At 45.3% G+C, this 20,018-nt stretch overlaps 1 protein-coding gene across 1 annotated transcript in view; it reads left to right on the forward strand.

The window, feature by feature from the left end:
* Positions 1-20,018, forward strand: part of LOC137419578 (5-hydroxytryptamine receptor 3A-like) — a 71,279-nt gene that overhangs the window by 26,654 nt on the left and 24,607 nt on the right. The window contains exon 7 of the mRNA XM_078771065.1: positions 3,552-3,676. Coding sequence (XP_078627191.1) covers positions 3,552-3,676 — 125 coding nt within the window. The remainder of the gene's footprint in view (positions 1-3,551; positions 3,677-20,018) is intronic.

Below are 20,018 nucleotides of genomic sequence, written 5' to 3' on the forward strand. Positions count from 1 at the left end.
TGTGTGTGTGTGTGTGTGTGTGTGTGTGTGTGTGTGTACGTGTGTGTGTGTGTGTCTACGTGTATGTGTGTGCGTGTGTGTGTGTGTGTGTACGTGCGTTTGTATATATGTGTGTGTATGTGCGTGTGTGTGTCTCCGTGTGTATGTGTGTACATAGGTGTGTGCACGTTAGTGTGTGTGTGTTCGTGCGCATGTGTGTGTGTGTACGTGCGTGTGTTTGCGTATATGTGTGTGTATGTGCGTGTGTGTATGTCTCCGTGAGTGTGTGTGTATGTGCGCAAAAGGGCGGATTCCTTTACGGTAGAGTCACATCTGTTACTGGTGTTTGTTCCCCCTCCATCCCCTCCCTTGCCTCAAACGGCTACACACCTGACACCGCACGTGACAAAGCCGAATGCCTCAACTCTGCGTTTGCCTCAAAATCTTGTGTCCCAAAGCCGTTTCTCTCTTTACCCACCTTGCCTCTGTAGTTATTATTTAAAAACAAATACAAAATAAGGCTTTTTGGAACCAACACAAACACGAATCCATTGTAATTATTTATTTTTTGATGCTCCACATTTTTGACAGAGCGTTGATGCTGCCAAAGCAATTTCTTGGCAAGGTTTATACTGGGAGGTTTGCCATTGCTTTCCCAGCGTTGCTTGTCCATGTTCTATCTTTTTAAATGTTGAATCTGAAGCAAGGAAGCAGCACGTACCATTTTAAAGGTGTTTCGAATGACCCATCTGTGACTCGAACCACCAGCCTCCCAGACCCAGAGCGGAAGCAAAAAACAAGACTCCAACCGAGGTGGTCGTTGTCATGAATAAAACCATTTTGTTTTCTTATATCAAGGAAGGTCTGTGCACATCCCCGAACGTGGTACGACAAGACACTTGGTACCTTAAAGGTAGCTGATAAACAGTGTTACAAGGTCACACCTGAATTTTGACAATGTCGGAGGCAGACAATCAATATATATATATATACATTTGAGATCTTTATTTTTAGATGAGACGATACCTTTGAGGTAGGATACCTTTGAGGCCCCCCACGAAGTCCAAATTTAATTTCACTGGATTTTTTTTTATTTGGGATCACGTGAAATCAATAGTTTATACCACGAGAACACACACACAATTAAAGTTCTCGATGATTAAATCAGAAACGAATGCACTAGAAATCGATTTGTCAATGTTAAGAAATGTTCGAAGAAACCGACACACAAGAAAACAAGAAGAACAAGAAAGAGCAATCAGACACTGCCCAGGATGTGTTTTCAGTCGTTTTTAAGGCTTTTATGTGAAAACAAATATGGCGGCCGAACCACGTGACCGATGACGTCATCATTATTTTTTTTCTCCACCAATTTATTCCTGGATTGAATGAATGAATGAATGAATGAATGATCGTTTTAAGGCCATTTTCCCCGTGAGAGCAGGGGTTAGCCTTGCGGGCCTCATGACAATCATGGTTCCCTGTTTGAGGCAATGTTTTTATGGCCGGATGCCCTTCCTGGCGCCAACCCTTAGTCGCCTCTTACGATGCGCAGGGATACGGTGTACCTATTCTAAACCGGGGTACACACCAGGATCATTCATGCCAGCAAGCTGGTACTTGCATGCTTGCATGCCAGCAAGCAAGCTGGTACAGCAAAAAAAAAAAAAAAAAAAAAACTAAATTTGCCGACCTCGGAAGGATGACAGGCTGAGTCAACCCCCCTGGTGTTAATTTAGCGATCGGCCGGGATTCGAACCCAGGATCCGAGGATCCCAAGCCGGCACCCTAACCGCTAAGCCAATACCTAGATTATGCTCAAGAAATTTAATCTTGATCGGATGAAGTTTTGTACTTGTCCAATTATGACGTCATAATGGAGGCACCTATGACATCATCATTAACATGTTTTATTCCCCATGGAGAGTTCTTTACAATGAGCCATGTCTCAATTTTTTCTATGCAGGACTTAAAGAGATATAAGAGGTGCAAATGTTTTCGGTTTTTCCAAGATGGCGGCCGAACCACGTGACCGATGACGTCATCATTATTTTTTTCTCTACCAATTTATGCCTGCATGACGCTCAATAAATTTCATTTTGATTGGATGAAGTTTTGTACTTGTCGAATTATGTCGTAATAATGGAGGCACCTATGACATCATCATTAACATATTTTATTCCCCATGGAGAGTTCTTTACAATGAGCCATGTCTCAATTTTTTCTATTCAGCGCTTTCGGAGATTTGGAGATGCAAAGTTTTCGGTTTTTCCAATATGGCGGCCGAACCACGTGGTCTATGACGTCATAATTCTCATTTTAAAATTCTACAGGTGGAGTTGCACCTATGGTGAAAATTTCCTGTTAATCGGACCAACGCTTGCAGAGAAAATCAGATTTATTCTGTGCGGACAAACAGACAAACAGTCAAACAGTCAAACAGGCGGACTCAAATGCAATACCCTCTCTTTTGGCGAGGGTAAAAATACATAAAATGTCATAAACCCCGGGGTTTTAGTAATTTTGCTGTACAGAGTTTCGGCCGCCAGTCGGCCATCTTTGGTTGGATTACAAAACCAAATCTTCTACATATGTAATATGTATACTCATGTATGGTCTTTGTGCCAAGTTTGAACAAAATCGGTCCATGCATGTCGGAGAAATGGATGGGGACACGATTAAGTAACAAAATGGCCGCCAGTCAGCCATCTTGAATCTGATCTCGAAAATAAATGACAGCATATGTAAACTGTCATTCATTATCTGTGTGCCAAGTTTGAACAAGATCGGTAAATGCATGTCTGAGAAATGGTCGATGATGTGGTCAATACGGGTTTTTTTACAAATAAAATGGCCGCCAGTCTACCAGTCCACCATCTTTGATCATATCTCAATATAAAGTGAGGTGCACATGCATGCGATCATGTACTCTGCTTGTGCCAAGTTCGAACAAAATCTGACCATGCATGTTCAATAAATGTTTGGGGACATGTTTAAGTAACAAAATGGCCTCCAGTCGACCATCTTGGATCTGATATCTTGAAAGGAAATGATGTGCATATGTAAGCCATCATTCGTTATCTGTGTGCCAGGATTCAACAAAATCTGTAAATGCATCTCCGAGAAATGGTTGAGGACGTGTTCAACATCGGGTTGCTTTACAACTAAAATGACCGCCAGTCTCCCAGTCGGCCATATTGGATCTGATCGCGAAACAAAATGATGTGCTCATGTATACCGTCATGCATTGTCTTTGTGTCAAGCATGAACAAAATCGGTCCACACATCTCCGAGATATAGTTGCGGATGCAAGGACGGACAGACGCACGCACACACGGACGGATGGACGGACGCATGGACGAGACCCAATCCATGAGACCCCGTTTCTGACTAAGTCCATCGGAAGCTAATAATTGACGTCAGTGGCTTGCAGTTTGATCAATTATTAAAATAAAACTGTAAAATAAATAAACATCCGAATGATTCCAGACTTTTGAAACACCTGTACAGCCGTGTTTGAGACAGGACTCTGTACTTAACGAAAATTCAATCATGTGTTGATTTATGTACAGATGACGAGGTGCATCTGAATGCAACGTCTTCAACATGGTCAAAGAAAAACGACGATGAATGGAGGGTGACCGACCTCAACTGCTCGGCCAACAATGATGAAATTTTCCCCATCGTCACCTGCAAGGTGAGTTACTCATATTATAACATGAACATATACGAGTTGTCATATACATCCATATCTATATTATATGTACCGATATAAATACGAGTTGTCATATACATCTATATCTATATCATATGTACCTATATCAATATGAGTTGTCATATACATCGATATCTATATGATATGTACCTATATAAAAGTGCGTTGTCATATACATCTATATCAATAATATATGTACCTATATAAATACGAGTTGTCATATACATCTATATCTATATTATATGTACCTATATAAATACGAGTTGTCATATACATCTATATCTATGTGATATGTACCTATAGAAAAGTGCATTGTCATATACATCTATATCTATATTATATGTACCTATATAAAAACGAGTTGTCATATACATCTATATCTATATTATATGTACCTATATAAATATGAGTTGTCATATACATCTATATCTATATTATATGTACCTATATAAATACGAGTTGTCATATGCATCGATATCTATATTATATGTACCTATATAAATACGAGTTGTCATATACATCTATATCTATGTGATATGTACCTATAAAAATACGAGTTGTCATGTACATCCACCCGACACCCGACAGCTTCCACCCGACATCTTCAAACCTGCGATGATCAACTCAAACCCGACACGGAATTAAAATGTACAAAAATACCGGCTTTATTAAAGAAATTCCAGCAACAAAATAATGCACAATTAAAAACTATGATTCCTAAAGGGACGTCCCCACACAGACCCGTATACACACAAAGGGAAATATAAAAGAACAAAAGTAAAAATGTGTATTTGTTTTGTGGCACTTAGCTCTGAGCTGTTCTTGAACCTCGTCAGGATTCGTCCAGGCCCTGAGCGTGCAATCTGGCCGTGGCACAGGCCCTGGCGGGAATTAGGCCTCAGTGCGCCCTCGTTCACTAAGCCGCGCTCGTCCTCCTGTTCGTCCAGACTTCCAATGTCCCCGGCACAGAGCGCTACAAAATGTTCACGCACTCGTCAATGAATCCCCCTCGCACAGGAGCGCTATGAACTCCGACCGTTCGCCGTGAAATCCTGAAGCAGAGCGAGATACGAAATCGTCACCGCTCACCACCAAAGCCAGAAGACGAGAGACAGCCAAGAGAGGAAAATGTCGGGGAGAGCGTTCTTTTATAATCAAGGCTCTGACGTCATCCATGCCTGCTCCACCAATCCAATAATCCCATCTTAGCAATCCTTGCTCCAATCAATCACAGAAGAATCACTCTTCTTTGGGGCATGGCCTTATGGCCCTGCCTGCTTGATGTGGCAATGTCGCAGCTGGCAATGCCAGCGGTATTGTTCAATGTCTTGTTCCGGTCTCTTTTATTTAGTGTTATAAATGCACGATTGCCTGGCTATGTGTGTGTGCTGCTGGTGTCATAAGGAACAGAGGAAAAAAAACAGAGGCCATTACATACAGGGGATTAATTACCCATAATCCCTAACTAATTAACATAACCCCACCCCTCGTGATGGAAACGAAGATCCGCGCTTACACGACATATGGTCTAGCAGATCCCTACTTATGATACACGGGGTTTCTTCTTCTTCACGACAGGCAGAGTGCACTACCTATACAAATCTACCTGGACTAAGGTAATCATTGCCTACCCCCGACAAACATAGCAAAATTATACAGTCACGTGAAAAAGTAAGTACACCCCATGTAAAGTTTGGACTTTTTCAACATATTTCAACATACAGCTATTTGATCTTCATTTCAACAATATTGACAGATAAAGGTGATATAATATAACAAATATCATGAAACATTTACATTTTGTAGTCCATTGTATAATTTAAATAAACATAAATGCAAATTTCGCATGTGGAAAAAGTAAGTACACCCTTGGCTCTCTCATAGGTGGTATTGCCCCGTTTGGCAGAAACAACCTCAAGTATGCGTTTCTTAAAACTGTCTACCAGTCTCTGACATCGACTGGGAGAAATTTTTGCCCACTCCTCCATGCAGAATTCTTTCAGCTGTGCGATGTTTGAGGGGTTTCTTGCATGCACAGCTCGTTTCAAATCCCCCCACAACATCTCGATGAGATTTAGATCCGGGCTTTGACTTGGCCATTCCAGAACCCTCCATTTCTTTCTTTTCATCCATTCCTTGATGGATTTACTGGTATGTTTAGGGTCATTGTCATGTTGCAAGGTCCACTTTCGGTTGAGCTTCAACTTTCCGACAGATGGCCTCCCATTATCCTCAAGCACCCTCTGGTACAATGAAGAATTCATAGTGGATTATATGATGGTGAGCTGCCCAGGCCCTGATGCAGCAAAGCTGCCCCAAACCATAATATTTCCACCACCATGCTTTACAGTTGGTATCAGGTTCTTGTGGTCAAATGCTGTCTTTGGTTTTCGCCAAACATGTCTTCTGGTGCTGTGGCCAAATAGCTCTACCTTTGACTCATCTGTCCAGAGCACATTGTTCCAGAAGTGTTGGTCTTTGCCTCGGTGTTCATTGGCAAACTTTAGTCTTGCCCTGATGTTCTTTCTGGACAGCAAAGGTTTCCTCCTGGCACACCTCCCATGTAGATCAAATTTGTGCAGCCTCTTTCTAATGGTAGACTCGTGCACTTTGACATCAACAGTGGCGAGAGCTACCTGTATGTCCCGTGATGACATTCTGGGGTTCTTAGAGACTTCTTTCAGCATCTTGCGGTCTGCTCTCGGGCTGAACTTGCTGGGGCGGCCTGGCCTGAACAAGTTGGCAGTTGTTTGGAATCTTCTACACTTGTGGATGATCTTCTGGACAGTCGAATGATTGATTTCAAATTGTTTGGAGATATTTTTAAATCCCTTCCCAGACTCATAGGCATCTATAACCTTCTTTCTGAAGGCCCCAGAGAGCTCTTTTGATCTAGGCATGGTGACGCCACACGCTTCAACAACAAAGAGCAAACCAAACTAAATGTCTGAGGTTTAAATAAGACAGGTTCCTCCGAGATCCTCTCTAACCGATGTTCTAATCATTTCCATCTGAGCTGGTGCACCTGATTCTAATTTTAGGTATTTGAAGTAGTGATAAATGCAGGGGTGTACTTACTTTTTCCACATGCAAAATTTGCATTTATGTTTATTTAAATTATACAATGGACTACAAAATGTAAATGTTTCATGATATTTGTTATATTATATCACCTTTATCTATCAATATTGTTGAAATGAAGATCAAATAGCTGTATGTTGAAATATGTTTAAAAAGTCAAAACTTTACATGGGGTGTACTTACTTTTTCATGTGACTGTACATGTACCTACATAAATATGAGTTGTCATTTACATCTATATCGGTATTATATGTACCCATATAAATACGAGTTGTCATATAAATGTATATCTATATTATATGTACCTATATAAATACGACTTGTCATATACATGTATATCTATATTACATGTACCTATATAAATCCAATTTGTCATATACGTCTATATCTATATTATATGTACCTGTATAAATCCGAGTTGTCATATACATCTACATCTATATTATGTGTACCTATATAAAAGTGCGTTGTCATATACATCTACATCTATATTATATGTACCTATATAAAAGTGCATTGTCATGTACATCTATATCTATATTATATGTACCTATATAAATCCGAGTTGTCATATACATCCAAATCTATATTATATGTACCTATATAAAAGTGCGTTGTCATGTACATCTATATCTGTATTATGTGTACCCATATAAATACGATTTGTCATATACATCTACATCTATATTATATGTACCTATATAAATATGAGTTGTCATATACATCGACATCTTTATTATAGGGAACCTATATAAATGTGAGTTGGGGGATTGTGTTTGAACGGGGTAAACATCGTAACCACAACATGTATAATGTTGAATGATACCTCATTTAAAAGCTCTTGTATCCGTACGGTGCATGTGGAGGTCTACGAATATCGATACTCACACAATTTCGAGTTATGAACTTTTTTTTGTGCTGAGCAAACATGGGAGGTTCGATTAGATTTCGAGGCTCCGATTCCTGGTCCGCACACCGACTGAAAGTAAGAAAACCATTCAGTTATTTCCGTCCAATGCATTGTTATGAATTTGGGTGGAGGAATATCTAGAGCCAGATAGATCTGTATTGGTAGGTAACTCGACTGTCGTGATAGGGAATCTACCTGTAATAAGTTCTATGTTTAGCCCGGATGTCGGTATAAGCTGTATTGGTGTCCCCGCCACGAGGGGGCGGGCCATGCTAAGTAGTGCAGGGATTATGGATAAAATTCCTTTGTTTGTCGTTCCCTCTGTCGCCAATCCAGTGTCCATTATGGCAACGCACTCATTTAAACACTTAGATAGGTCCTTAGTGCACACCAGTAATTAAATTCCCTCCCCTTACAATGACTGACCGGAAAAACCAGCGGGAAGCGGCTGCATACAACACCATCATGGCACCAAACATCGAGCAAGGCTGGGATCCACGCCCAAGAGGACTGTTGATTGGCCAGGGGGAGGGGCGAGCAACATGACAGGGCGCTGATTGGCAGCGCAGGGGAGGAAGAGTGATTGGTCCATAGGAGGGACAGAGAACTGCCCCATGATTGGGGGAAAATAAGGACTTGTGGTTGGCCACGAGGATGGCATGACATTGGGGGGGGGGGGGGGGGGGGAGCACTCGGACAATGGGAGGACACCAGGACGGTGAGAAGATTCTAGAAGACGAGGGTCACCAGCTCTTTGGAGGAAAGGAGGGCTGACGTCAGACCACGAGTGATAAAACTGCTGGCTCGCCGGCAATTTGCCCTCTTCCCTCCTCCCTCTCGTGCTTCCCTGGTCCTTTTTGTTCCTGGCTTTCTCTCTTCCCGTTCTCGTCTCTTCCCTTGGCATCAGGCATTTGACTGTCCCTTCGTTTTGAACCTGTTTTCGCTCGCTGGACGTCGGAAGGACGGTGGAGGGCATCGTGCGAGCGTGGCCTACTTGACGACGTTCGCTGGCCAAGCAGCAGGAGCGAAGGTTGTTCGCGCCGAGGACAAGGCGGTTCCTGCCAACACTCCTGTCGTCGGACGACGCACTCAGAGCTTGACTGACTCGCTCGGAGCACTACAGCCAGATAATTTCGCATCCATATCAAATACATGACGGGACAATTATTATTTTATTCACTCTCGCTTTGTCTCGTTTCTGAAGTGAGTTGTGGGGACGTCCCGATTGGGACATTTATTTATCGCACCGTTTTCCTGTCCCGAGATATCTAAAATAAATCCTTGTATTATTTTCTTTGCCATTCCAAAATCCTGTGTTAGTTTGAATTAATTCCCTGCAGGATCGAGAGCTGCCGTCGGATCTACAGATCCGCGCTTTCCGCTTCTTCCTCTTCATTCTTCCCCCGCGCTTTTATCGCCGTATCCGGAATTGATCGTCGCCTCCATTTAAGTTTGAGCCATCCGCAATCCTACGGTATTAACCGAGGGATTCACACGACAACTGGTTTCAGAAAGTAGGGATCTGGGCCCGAGGACAATTTTTTTGTCCGTGGCGAGAGATCGACACGGTCGGGCATACATTGTGCCCCGCATTCGGACGCAAAATTTGTTATAGTCAGAGGCGATAAATTGGCATAGTTGATCGGTGCGCGAGACGCGAATGACGCGTCAGTTAAAATTTAAATCGGTTTTAAAATTCCGAGCGGGGAAGCTGCCTCTTCTTCATGGATGGAAGAGGTACGCGATATGGAGGAAGGAATGGAAGATGTGGGGAGCATTGGAAGTGGGTCGGAGGTAGTTGGGGTGGAGCATAGTGATGGAGCTCTCCCCGCCGTAGGGATGGCCCCCATAGACAACCAGGCCATAATGTAATTTATGAAGCAAATTAATGATAGCATTAAGGCTCAGAGTGAGCAGAGAGAGCGATTGGAAAATAAAATGAATGCCCATTATGAATGAATGAATAGCAATCTGGATGCCCAGATTGGACAATTGAATGAATGGACGAATGAATCAAAGGAAGAACTAAAGAATGGTGCCTATGGGGCACAGGAGAAGCCAAGGGTGGCAGAAATTCAATCGGATCGGGGGGAATTCAAATTGGGAATGGGAGAGTGTGCAGCCCATGCAGATGTGCACGGGGCTCAGGAGCCGGGAATGGCAATTAAATTAAAATTGGAAGGGAATGGGGAGTTTCGAAATTTGGATGGGGAGTGTCAACAGGTGAATGTGGAGTGCCCACAGGTAGATGGGGAGACTGCATGTTTGGAGGTAAATGGGAAATGTTTCCCACATGGTGGCCTGGAGGGTTATCGGGGTCGGGTGGACGCCCCAACACATCAACAGGGGGATGGATTAGAGTCCTTGCTGCACAGGTGCAGTGGTGCAGAGCAAGAATGGATATTAATAGGGGGGTTTGAGTAATGGAGCCGGACCGGGTATTTATTGGGGAAGGCCTGATGGAGCCATAATTGATGGGGGATGATGATGAAAATGATTTGACCCAGCGGCTGGGGACCTGGGACAGTCCCATAGAGGTAGAGTTTGACCAGGTCCAAGAAAGCCTAAGAGAAGAGGTGAGTCGGTCTGAGGAGCCGGTTGAGGTGAACGAGGGGACCCTCACCATGCATACCAATTGGGTACTGGAGGCTCCAAAATTACATAACCAGTTGGAGGAGTGTGTTGGCTCAGTGCTGGATTTGGACCTTGGAGAGTCGGGAGATAGAGCCTCGGGAAATTTGGTCCCCGTAGGGAATGTGGAGCAGCTGCAGGGAGGGGCAGAACAACCTGAGGAAGTTGTTACCTGCAGCTGCGGTTTGGCACAGGTGGTGAAATTTTTTAAAAGGAAATTTGAAAGTAAATTAAAATGGGAGTTGGATTTGGCAGAGCCGCGGTTGGAGTTGGTCCCCGGGCTGCGGAATTTGGACCAGGAGAGGTCATTGGGGATGGCCTCGGGGAAAAGTTGCCCCTTTCAAAATTTGGTGATGCCAGCCAGCTGGGGGGGGGGGGGTGTTGGGCTGGCAGGATTTGGACGTGGGGTCCAGCCATGGGTGTTGTGGTATGACCTGGGTCCCACGGGGGGTCTGGTGGAGTGTGGCATCCCTTGTCCATCAGGGCGCCGCCCGAGCAGGTGGCTCGGCCCGGCAGGGTCACCGGACCCTGGTGGGGGGTTAAGACCTCCAGGGGGTCCAAGGTGGTTCCCCACAGGCCTGGGATGGCGTATATTGAGGACCACTAGGGGGAGGTGTTGTGGGTCGCGCTTTAGTGGTGGCACCGGGGACGGCCAACTTGGGCCTGATGTGGTGACCACCCGGGCATGTGGCCTGACACCCTCTCCCTGAGACTCTGGGACAGCCAGCATGTGGTGACCTGCCATGCTGTGCTGGTCTATGGACGTGGGTCGAACCGAATCGACAGGGAATGTTATAGCCTACTGGACAACCATTGGAGCATCTGTGGAACGTGATGGTGTGAGAGTGCCCTTCCACAGATGTTCTGTTATGATTTGTGGACTCTCGGTTTGGGAAGACAGCCATGGGAGTGTTGAATGGGAATTTATAATGTGCCGAGCATTTGGGCCATGCTCGGCTGGCATGTGTATGGGTAAGCACCCTTCTTTGGTGAGGTTATGAAAATGTGAAAAATATTTGGCACGCGTAATCTGAGGGTAGATGCAAATTTAAGGGTGGATTTTGTAAAGAGAAATGGTGGTCACTGACAGTAGTGACACCATTATTGATCCAGGTGTTCAGACCAAAGTGTTGGAGGCTGTGATAAAATTGACAGGGCAGCAGGACACAGCTTTCAACTGGTTGCGGGGGCGATTGCACCAATATTTGGGATGCGGGGTTGTAGGGATGTAGTTGGGTAGTCTGAGGGTCAACGTGGTGCTGTGGGTGCCCGAGGGGTGTTGACTATGTCTTATGGGTGAGTCTCCTGGTGGAGCATGGCTGTCAACTGGACCTTGGTGTGGTCAAGTGTGGGTGGGCACTGGGGGCTGCAGTTGTGTGGACTGGGGGATGAGGGCGGCGTAGGTGACGTGAGGGGAATGCCACGCACTGCGACCGTCTCCCCCAGGGCTGAGGTTGTGTGAGTGAGTGTTGTTGGCAGCAGGTGCTCACCACATTGGCCAGCTGGGGCTAGTGCAGCCGTGTTTCTCGCAGGGGGGCCGAAGGATGGATGGTGGGTCGCACCTTTATGGACGCTCATGGGCCATGTTGGCGTTTTGACTGCTGACCTTGTCCCGATGACCCTTACACGGTAGAGGTGCGGCGCTGTTGTAGCCACAGGTAGTTGTTTAGAACAGTTCACCGTTGGATGCGGACCCACATACCTGCCAGTTTGGTGGGGACAAAAGTGAAATTTGGAAGAATTTGATTGGTCCAATGAGAATTTTTTGATTTTATGGGTGGATGGCACTTTTGGACCTGACCAACCAGTAATTACCTGCAAGTCACTTTTATTAATTAATTCTTTATTAATAAAGGGAACAAAACACTTTATTAATTTTCTTTTTTCTTTTCTTGATGTATTAATGGTCTTTATGTAAATGTTCCCTTTAAAATGGTACTTCCTCTCTAGTTGTAGTCAACGTGTGGCCCTGAATGGGTTTCTCTCATCTCCTCTTCCTGTTCAGGCTGGAGTTCCACAAGGCAGTGTTCTAGGCCCTGTCCTTTTTCTGGTCTTCATCAACGATCTCTCTGACTCTCTTGAAAATCCTCTGTATCTCTTTGCTGATGACTCTACTCTCTGCCGCTCCATTCTTCATCCCTCAGATCGGCAGTCTGCTGCCTCCTCACTCTCTGCAGACCTGGACAAAATCACAGACTGGGCAAACAAGTGGAACATGTCTTTCAATCCTGACAAATCTCACACTCTTACGATGTCTCTCCGAAAAGACCGACTGGACAATCCTCCCATCCACTTTCTGAATAATCCTCTCCAAGAAGTTCTGTCACTCAAGCTTTTGGGTCTCACTATCTGCCATGATCTTTCCTGGGAAAACCACATTTCAAATCTGGCCTCCAAAGCCAGTCGCCGACTGGGCATCCTCCGTCGTGCGAAGTCCTTCCTTGGCACACCTGAGCTCCTCACCACATACAAAGCTTTCATCCACAGCTCAATGGAATACTGCTCTCCCCCCTGGGCCGGTGCTCCTGCCTCACACCTAGCTCGTCTTCACGCTGTTGAAACCAAAGCATTCAGAATCATTGGAATCTCCCGCGATGAAGCTAACTCCAAGGGCCTCTCACTCACTCACCGCAGGCAGGTTGGTGGTCTTTCCATCTTCTACCGACTCCTCTCTGGCCTTGCCCCCCCAGCTCTCTCTGGGCTCTGTCCCGCAAATATTCCTACCGGTCGCACAAGATCTGCCTGCAACCCTCTTATGGTCAAACTGCCAAAATCAAGACTCTCTGCTCACCTTCACTCCTTCATTCCTCTTTTCTCCCGCCTCTGGAACAAACTCCCTCACTCTCTTCAATCCCACTCCACCCTCCAGGTCTTTAAAACAGCTGTTCACCACCATCTCTTATCTTCCCCCATCCAAAACCTTGATCTTTTCTACCCCCGCTAATTTCACCCCAATTCCACTTTTTTGAAATACCAACTTCTGTCCTGGAAGTCATTGGTGTCCTTGTGTTTTATACTTCTCCCTCCACCCCCCCCCCCCTTCCCATGCCTCCTCCCCCCAAGCCCTCTCCCTTCCACACATCTCCCTGCTCTCAAATGTTGTGTTTGTGTGCTTCACCTTCTCTCCCCATCTTGTTTTCCGCTCCCGCTTTTTATATATTTTGTTTGTCTGGTTGATTTGTTTGTGAAGTAAATGTTAGCTCTTTCACGAGCCTCGATTCAGTATACAAAAAAAAAAAAAAAAAAAAAAAAAAATCAAGGTAGAGGTAAGGCCTTGATGCGTACTGTCCCAGGCTTCAGGATTTGCTTATGTAAATTGGGGACATGTAATTTGGAGTTGGGGGCAGGTGAGAGTGATGACATGGCCGGTGAGGGGGGGTGGAATGTGTGCCACAGAGTCTTGTGGGTGGCGTTTGCTTTTGTGTTGTGGTTATGTGTTTTTATGTGGTCGTGAGGGTGGAGATTATGGATGAGTGGTCATTATTGAGAATTTTGAAATGTGCTTTTGGAAATGTGTTGGTTAAATGTGAATCAAGACTCTGCACACCTTCACTCCTCCATTCCTCTTTTCTCCCGCCTCTGGAACAAACTCCCTCACTCTCTTCAATCCCACTGCACCCTCCAGGTCTTTAAAACAGCTGTTCACCACCATCTCTTATCCTCCCCCATCCAAAACCTTGATCTTTTCTATCCCCGCTAATTTCGGTCCCCTTGTGTTTTATACTTCTCCCACCCCCCCCCCCCCTTCCCACGCCTCCTGCCCCCAAGCCCTCTCCCTCCCACACTTCTCCCTGCTCTCAAATGTTGTGGTTGTGTGCTTCCCCTTCTCTCCCCATCTTGTCTTCCGCTCCCTCTTTTTGTATATTTTGTTTGTCTGGTTGATTTGTTTGTGAAATAAATGTTAGCTCTTTCAAGAGCCTCGATTCAGTATACAAAAAAAATAAAAAATAAAAAAAATGGGATGTCACATGAGGCAGGCCATGGCAACGTTTTGTAACACCATCTCCGGAAATGTGTTGGAAAATTGAATGGCAGCAGGGGAGGAAATGTGTTTTTGGGATTTTGTGGGTGGGGAAGGTGTGTGCGTGTGTGTGTGTGTGTGTGTGTGTGTGTGTCCGCAGGTACAGATCAAGCTCTGAGGAGCGATGCCTGTGGCCCCCCTCTGCGGCAATTACCCCTGGCAGCCTGTGGTATCTGGAAATTGGAGCTCGTCGGTGGAGGGTTTGTTTGGGCGCCTTGGGGTAAGGGAGACTCCCGGTAACCTGTGTAGCTGCGCTGAAGCAGGAGGCCACGGGGCCTGGTATGTGGAGACCCTCACCGGCCGGGTAACGGCGGAAAGGGCTGTTCGGCTGTCACGAGGCCAAGAGATAAAGGGGGGGAGGGCAACGAACTTGTAAGTCAGTTGACTTGTTTTTGGGACTGCGGGCACCACAGCCTGAAGCGCCCCCACCATCTTATTTGTGCGGTACCTCCCCGCTGCCTAGTTGAGAGGAATGCATGCACTGTGATATGACATCTATGCCATGGTCCTGCAGGGGGGTGAAATAAGTGCTTGGCAATGATTTTGTGTTGTAATGATTTTTGGAATGTGTATGAGTGGTTAAGGGTTTGTGTTGTATGAATGAGAGCGAAATCCGCCGAGCCATGTCACTCACCTGTAACACCTGGACAGGGCCCGCAGAAATTTTGGGGTGCATTGGGATGACCCTACGGGTAAAGTTGCGTCTTGTGGCATCCACCAGGGGCCGCGGTCTGTAGACTGGGGTCTGTACAAATGTTAGAGTTTAACTGGAATTTGATGAAGTTTTGAAAAAGGTTAAGTTTGTGGTTAAGGTAGGATTTTTGCGTGTTGTTTGTTGCCTTCCACCACAGGAACGACCAGAATCATTGTAAATATTTGAAATGTACATATTTGGTTGCATGATTGTTAAGGGGATTAGCATGTTAAGGAGAACAGGTCGGTAGTCCGGCTCACTTCCCACAGCCCTCCTGATTGATTTCATAGGTCAATTAAGTGTGAGACAGTAAGTGTTAAGACTGGAATGGTAGCGCCTGCAGTGAACCTAGCAGGAGCTATGGTTCCAGGGAGGGGGGGGGGGGGTGGGCGGGGGGGCTGTGTTATGAATTTGGGTAGAGGAATATCTCGAGCCAGATAGATCTGTATAGGTAGGTAACTCGACTGTCATGATAGGGAATCTACCTGTAATAAGTTCTATGTTTAACCCGGATATCGGTATAAGCTGTATTGGTGTCCCCGCCACGAGGGGGCGGGGCATGCTAAGTAGTGCAGGGATTGTGGATAAAATTCCTTTGTTTGTCGCTCCCTCTGTCGCCAATCCAGTGTCCATTATAGCAACGCACTCATTTAGACACTTAGATAGGTCCTTAGTGCACACCAGTAATTAAATTCCCTCCCCTTACAATGACTGACCGGAAAAACCAGCGGGAAGCGGCTGCTTACAACGCCACCATGGCACCAAACATCGAGCAAGGCTGGGAGCCACGCCCAGGAGGACTGTTAATTGGCCAGGGAGAGGGGCGAGCAACACCACAGGGCGCTGATTCGCAGAGCAGGGGAGGAAGAGTGATTGGTCCATAGGAGGGACAGAGAACTGCCCCGTAATTGGGGGAAAAGAAGGACTTGTGCTTGGCCATGAGGATGGCATGACATGGGTGGGGGGGTGGGGGGGGTGAGGGGGGCAGGAAGCACTCGGCCAATGGGAGGACACCAGCACGGTGAGAAGATTCTAGAAGACGAGGGTCACCAGCTGGTTGGAGGAAAGGAGGGCTGACGTCAGAGTGATAAAACTGCTGGCTCGCCGGCAATTTGCCCTCTTCCCTCCTCCCTCTCGTGCTTCCCTGGCCCTTTTCGTTCCTGGCTTTCTCTCTTCCCATTCTCGTCTCTTCCCTTGGCATCGTGCATTTGACTGTCCCTTCGTTTTGAACCTGTTCTCGCTCGCTGGACGTCGGAAGGACGGTGGAGGGCATCATGCGAGCGGGGCCTACCTGACGGCTTACGCTGGCCTAGCAGTGCGGAGCGAAGGTTGTTCGAGCTGAAGACAAGGCGGTTCCTGCCAACACCGGAGCTGCATCGGACGATGCGCTCGGAGCTTGACTGCCTCGCTCTGAGCACTACAGCCAGATAAGCTTGCATCCTTATCAAATACACGACGGGACAATTATTATTTTATTCACTCTCCCTTTGTCTCGTTTCTGAAGTGAGTTGTGGGGACATCCCGATTCGGATATTTATTTATCGCCGCGTTTTCCTGTCCCGAGATATCTAAAATAAATCCTTGTATTATTTTCTTTGCAATTCCAAAATCCTGTGTTCGTTTGAGTTAATTCCCTGCAGGATCGAGAGCTGCCGTCGGATCTACAGGTACGTGTTTGCCGCTTCTTCCTCTTCATTCTTCCGCCCACGCTTTTATAGCCGAATTCGGAATTGATCGTCGCCTCCATTTAAGTCCGTTTGAGCCATCCGCAATCCTGAGGTATTAACCGAGGGATTCGCACGACAGTATAATTATTACCATTTCGTCCATTTGCTTCACCAAGAAACGAATATTATGCAGACTTGGGGTTTCTTTGAAAGTTCCTTGGTGCTCGTAGTTGAGTCTTTGCTGTGAAATGCAGTACCCAGCAGAGGTAACCTGCAGAAACAGCTGATTTTATTCTGAAATAATCAGAATCACTACAATTTAACACAGGTGGAGGCCAATTAACTTGATGTGTGATTTTGAAGGTGATTGGTTACACCTGAGCTAATTTACAATTGCTATTTATAAGGGGGTTGGACACTTATCTAACCAAGATATTCTTGTTTTGTATTTTTAATTAATTTTCTGAAATTTACAGAATTGTTTTTCACTTGGAAGTTGCGGGTTACGATGTGTAAATAAAGGTGGAAAATAAAATGTCTGATTTCATCTATCTATAATTCCAGCAATCTCTGTGTGTCTGTGTGTCTGTGTGTGTGTTTGTCTGTGACCGCTGTTTCTCGACAACCACGGGTCCGATATACTTGAAACTTGCCAGGTATATTGCTGGGGACCCGAGGATGTGCCTTTTCAAGGTTTCATATTAATCGGACAAGTAGTTAGCAGTTACCGAGCTATGGCGAATGGCGATTTCTTTACCAAACTCCGCAAGCCGTTCGCTTTGGACCAAACCATTGCATGTAAATAGAGGGGGGGGATTGTCACCGTACTCGCAAGCCGTTCGCTTTGGACCAAACCATTTCATGTAAATAGAGGGGGGGGATTGTCACCGTACTCGCAAGCCGTTCGCTTTGGACCAAACCATTTCATGTAAATAGAGGGGGGGGATTGTCACCGTACTCGCAGGCCGTTCGCTTTGGACCAAACCATTTCATGTAAATAGAGGGGGGGGGGATATAATTTTAGATATATAGTACGGGCATGCCCTAGTGTATTTTAATTCCAGGTTTTACAAGGCAACAAAAGGTGAACATTTTGAAAGGGGGTTTAGACTTCCTATAGGCACTGTGTATATATATATATATATACATGCGAAATTAAAACAAATTCGAGAAACTTGCCGGGGATTGAGAAATAAATGTGGAGATAACCGGGAAAGAGAGGAAGTGCACATCGTCATACATGGCGGCGTGGTCCCGTTGTTGGTATTCTGCTCATGAGGATGAGCGTGTAGTGATGGCTCGCTCATGATGATGGTGAACCAATGGGGTCTCCACACCTACCCACACTGTCAGGCTCGCCGTTGAATAACCTGATACCTTGGGAATACGCTTCACGCCTCCAAGAATGTCGTATCCCTGCGTATTCCTCCGCTGGACTCACCAATTCCTGAGAGTGGGGCTTTGGTCTATGTGACCACGTGGGTAAGGTAGTGGGGCAGAATTGGGAGTGAATTTTAATAACAAAATAAGTAGGGAGGGAAGATGGAAAACCAGGAGCTCAGGACAAATGAGTCACCCTGCCGATTATCGATTTGGCCCACACGTGCCACATTCACAAAATACATCTGCAGATTTGGTCGCATATATATGTATATACACTGTATCTATTACACACTAATAGGCTAATGCTGTCTGTCAGTCATACCCTGAAATACGGAAATGCTCCACGGAGAGAAAAAAATGACGAAGTAGAAGTTGACGAAATAACTTCAAATTAATCTAAACCTACGTGAAATTGATAATTGTTTTCAATGAGATTTAAAAAAATTGAACCTGGGTGGTGTATAGGCTACAGACCACTGCCTCGATCGCTCCTGAAAATAATTTTTTCTTTGCTGCTAAGAAATATATAACATCCTGATTGTGAGCTCTTTCAACCAGAGCAAGAATAAAAAGCTTCCTTTTTGCTGGTTTTTTTTACATTGTGATTTTATATTGGGGGTTCCTTTCATTCCATTCACCTTTAAAAATATTTTTTATTACCCATAATACGTTTACTCAGTGATGTGTAAGATTTGAATATGACATTTAGAAAGACCTGACAACCGATCTTGCTCCATTTTATCATCATATCTCGTGACTCAATTGTCAGTTTTCTCTTTTTTGATACAAAATGGAGGTTCATGGAAGAGTAAACCTTCAGGAAATTAAAGTCTCCACATCATGTATGGGGCTGCTTTCCAACTACAATTTGTGGTCCTTTAGCAGCATCGATATTTTTTCTTGAGAAGAAGGTGATTATCCTGATGCATTACACTTAGTTACTCGACACAGTCTACAACTATCGACACAGTCTGCAACTATCGACATCGTCTACAACTGTCGACACAGTCTACAACTATCGCCACAGTCCACAACTATCGCCACAGTCCACAACTATCGACATAGTCTGCAACTATCGACATAGTCTGCAACTATCGACACAGTCTACAACTATCGACACAGTCGACAACTATCGACACAGTCTACAACTATCGACACAGTCCACAACTATCGACACAGTCCACAACTATCGCCACAGTCCACAACTATCGCCACAGTCCACAACTATCGACACAGTCTACAACAAGAAAGAGCAATCAGAGATCACAGACCCTCGCCAACACGTGTTTTTAATGGCTTTTGTGTTCAAACAAATATGGCGGCCGAACCACGTGACCGATGAAATCATTATTTTGTTTTCCTCCACCAATTTATCCATGGACGATGCTCAATAAATTTCATCTTGATCGGATGACGTTGTACTTGGCGAATTATGACGTCACAATGGAGGCACCAATGGCATCATCATTAATATATGTTATTCCTCATGGAGAGTTATTTACAATGAGCCCTCATTTTTTTTCTATGCAGTGATTTCGGCGATATAGAGGTGCAATTTTTTTCTGTTTTCCAAAATGGCGCCCGTACCACGTGACCAATGACGTCATAAGTATTTTTAAAAAATCTACCGGAGGAGGTACCTCTTGTGTCTTTCTTTCTTTCTTTCTTTCTCTCTCTCTCTCTCTCTCTCTCTGCCCTGATTTTGTGAAGGCGGAGGTACACCATCCAGGACGTGGGAGGTACTGAGTCACTCCTGGGATATCGATCGTCTGTCTCCGTGCCGCTGGCTTGTTCCAGAGAACTGTCTGGGGCTATACAACAACAACAAAAACTATAGTCTCTCCTACTTCAACACAGGTCCTCTCAAATAAATTTTTGCAGTCTCGTCTCTTCTCATGTATAAATTATCACTCATCCACAACAATAATAACCTCCAT

The sequence above is a fragment of the Myxine glutinosa genome, chromosome 1 (assembly GCF_964187855.1).
Source record: "Myxine glutinosa chromosome 1, kmMyxGlut1.1, whole genome shotgun sequence".
Taxonomy (NCBI): domain Eukaryota; kingdom Metazoa; phylum Chordata; class Myxini; order Myxiniformes; family Myxinidae; genus Myxine; species Myxine glutinosa.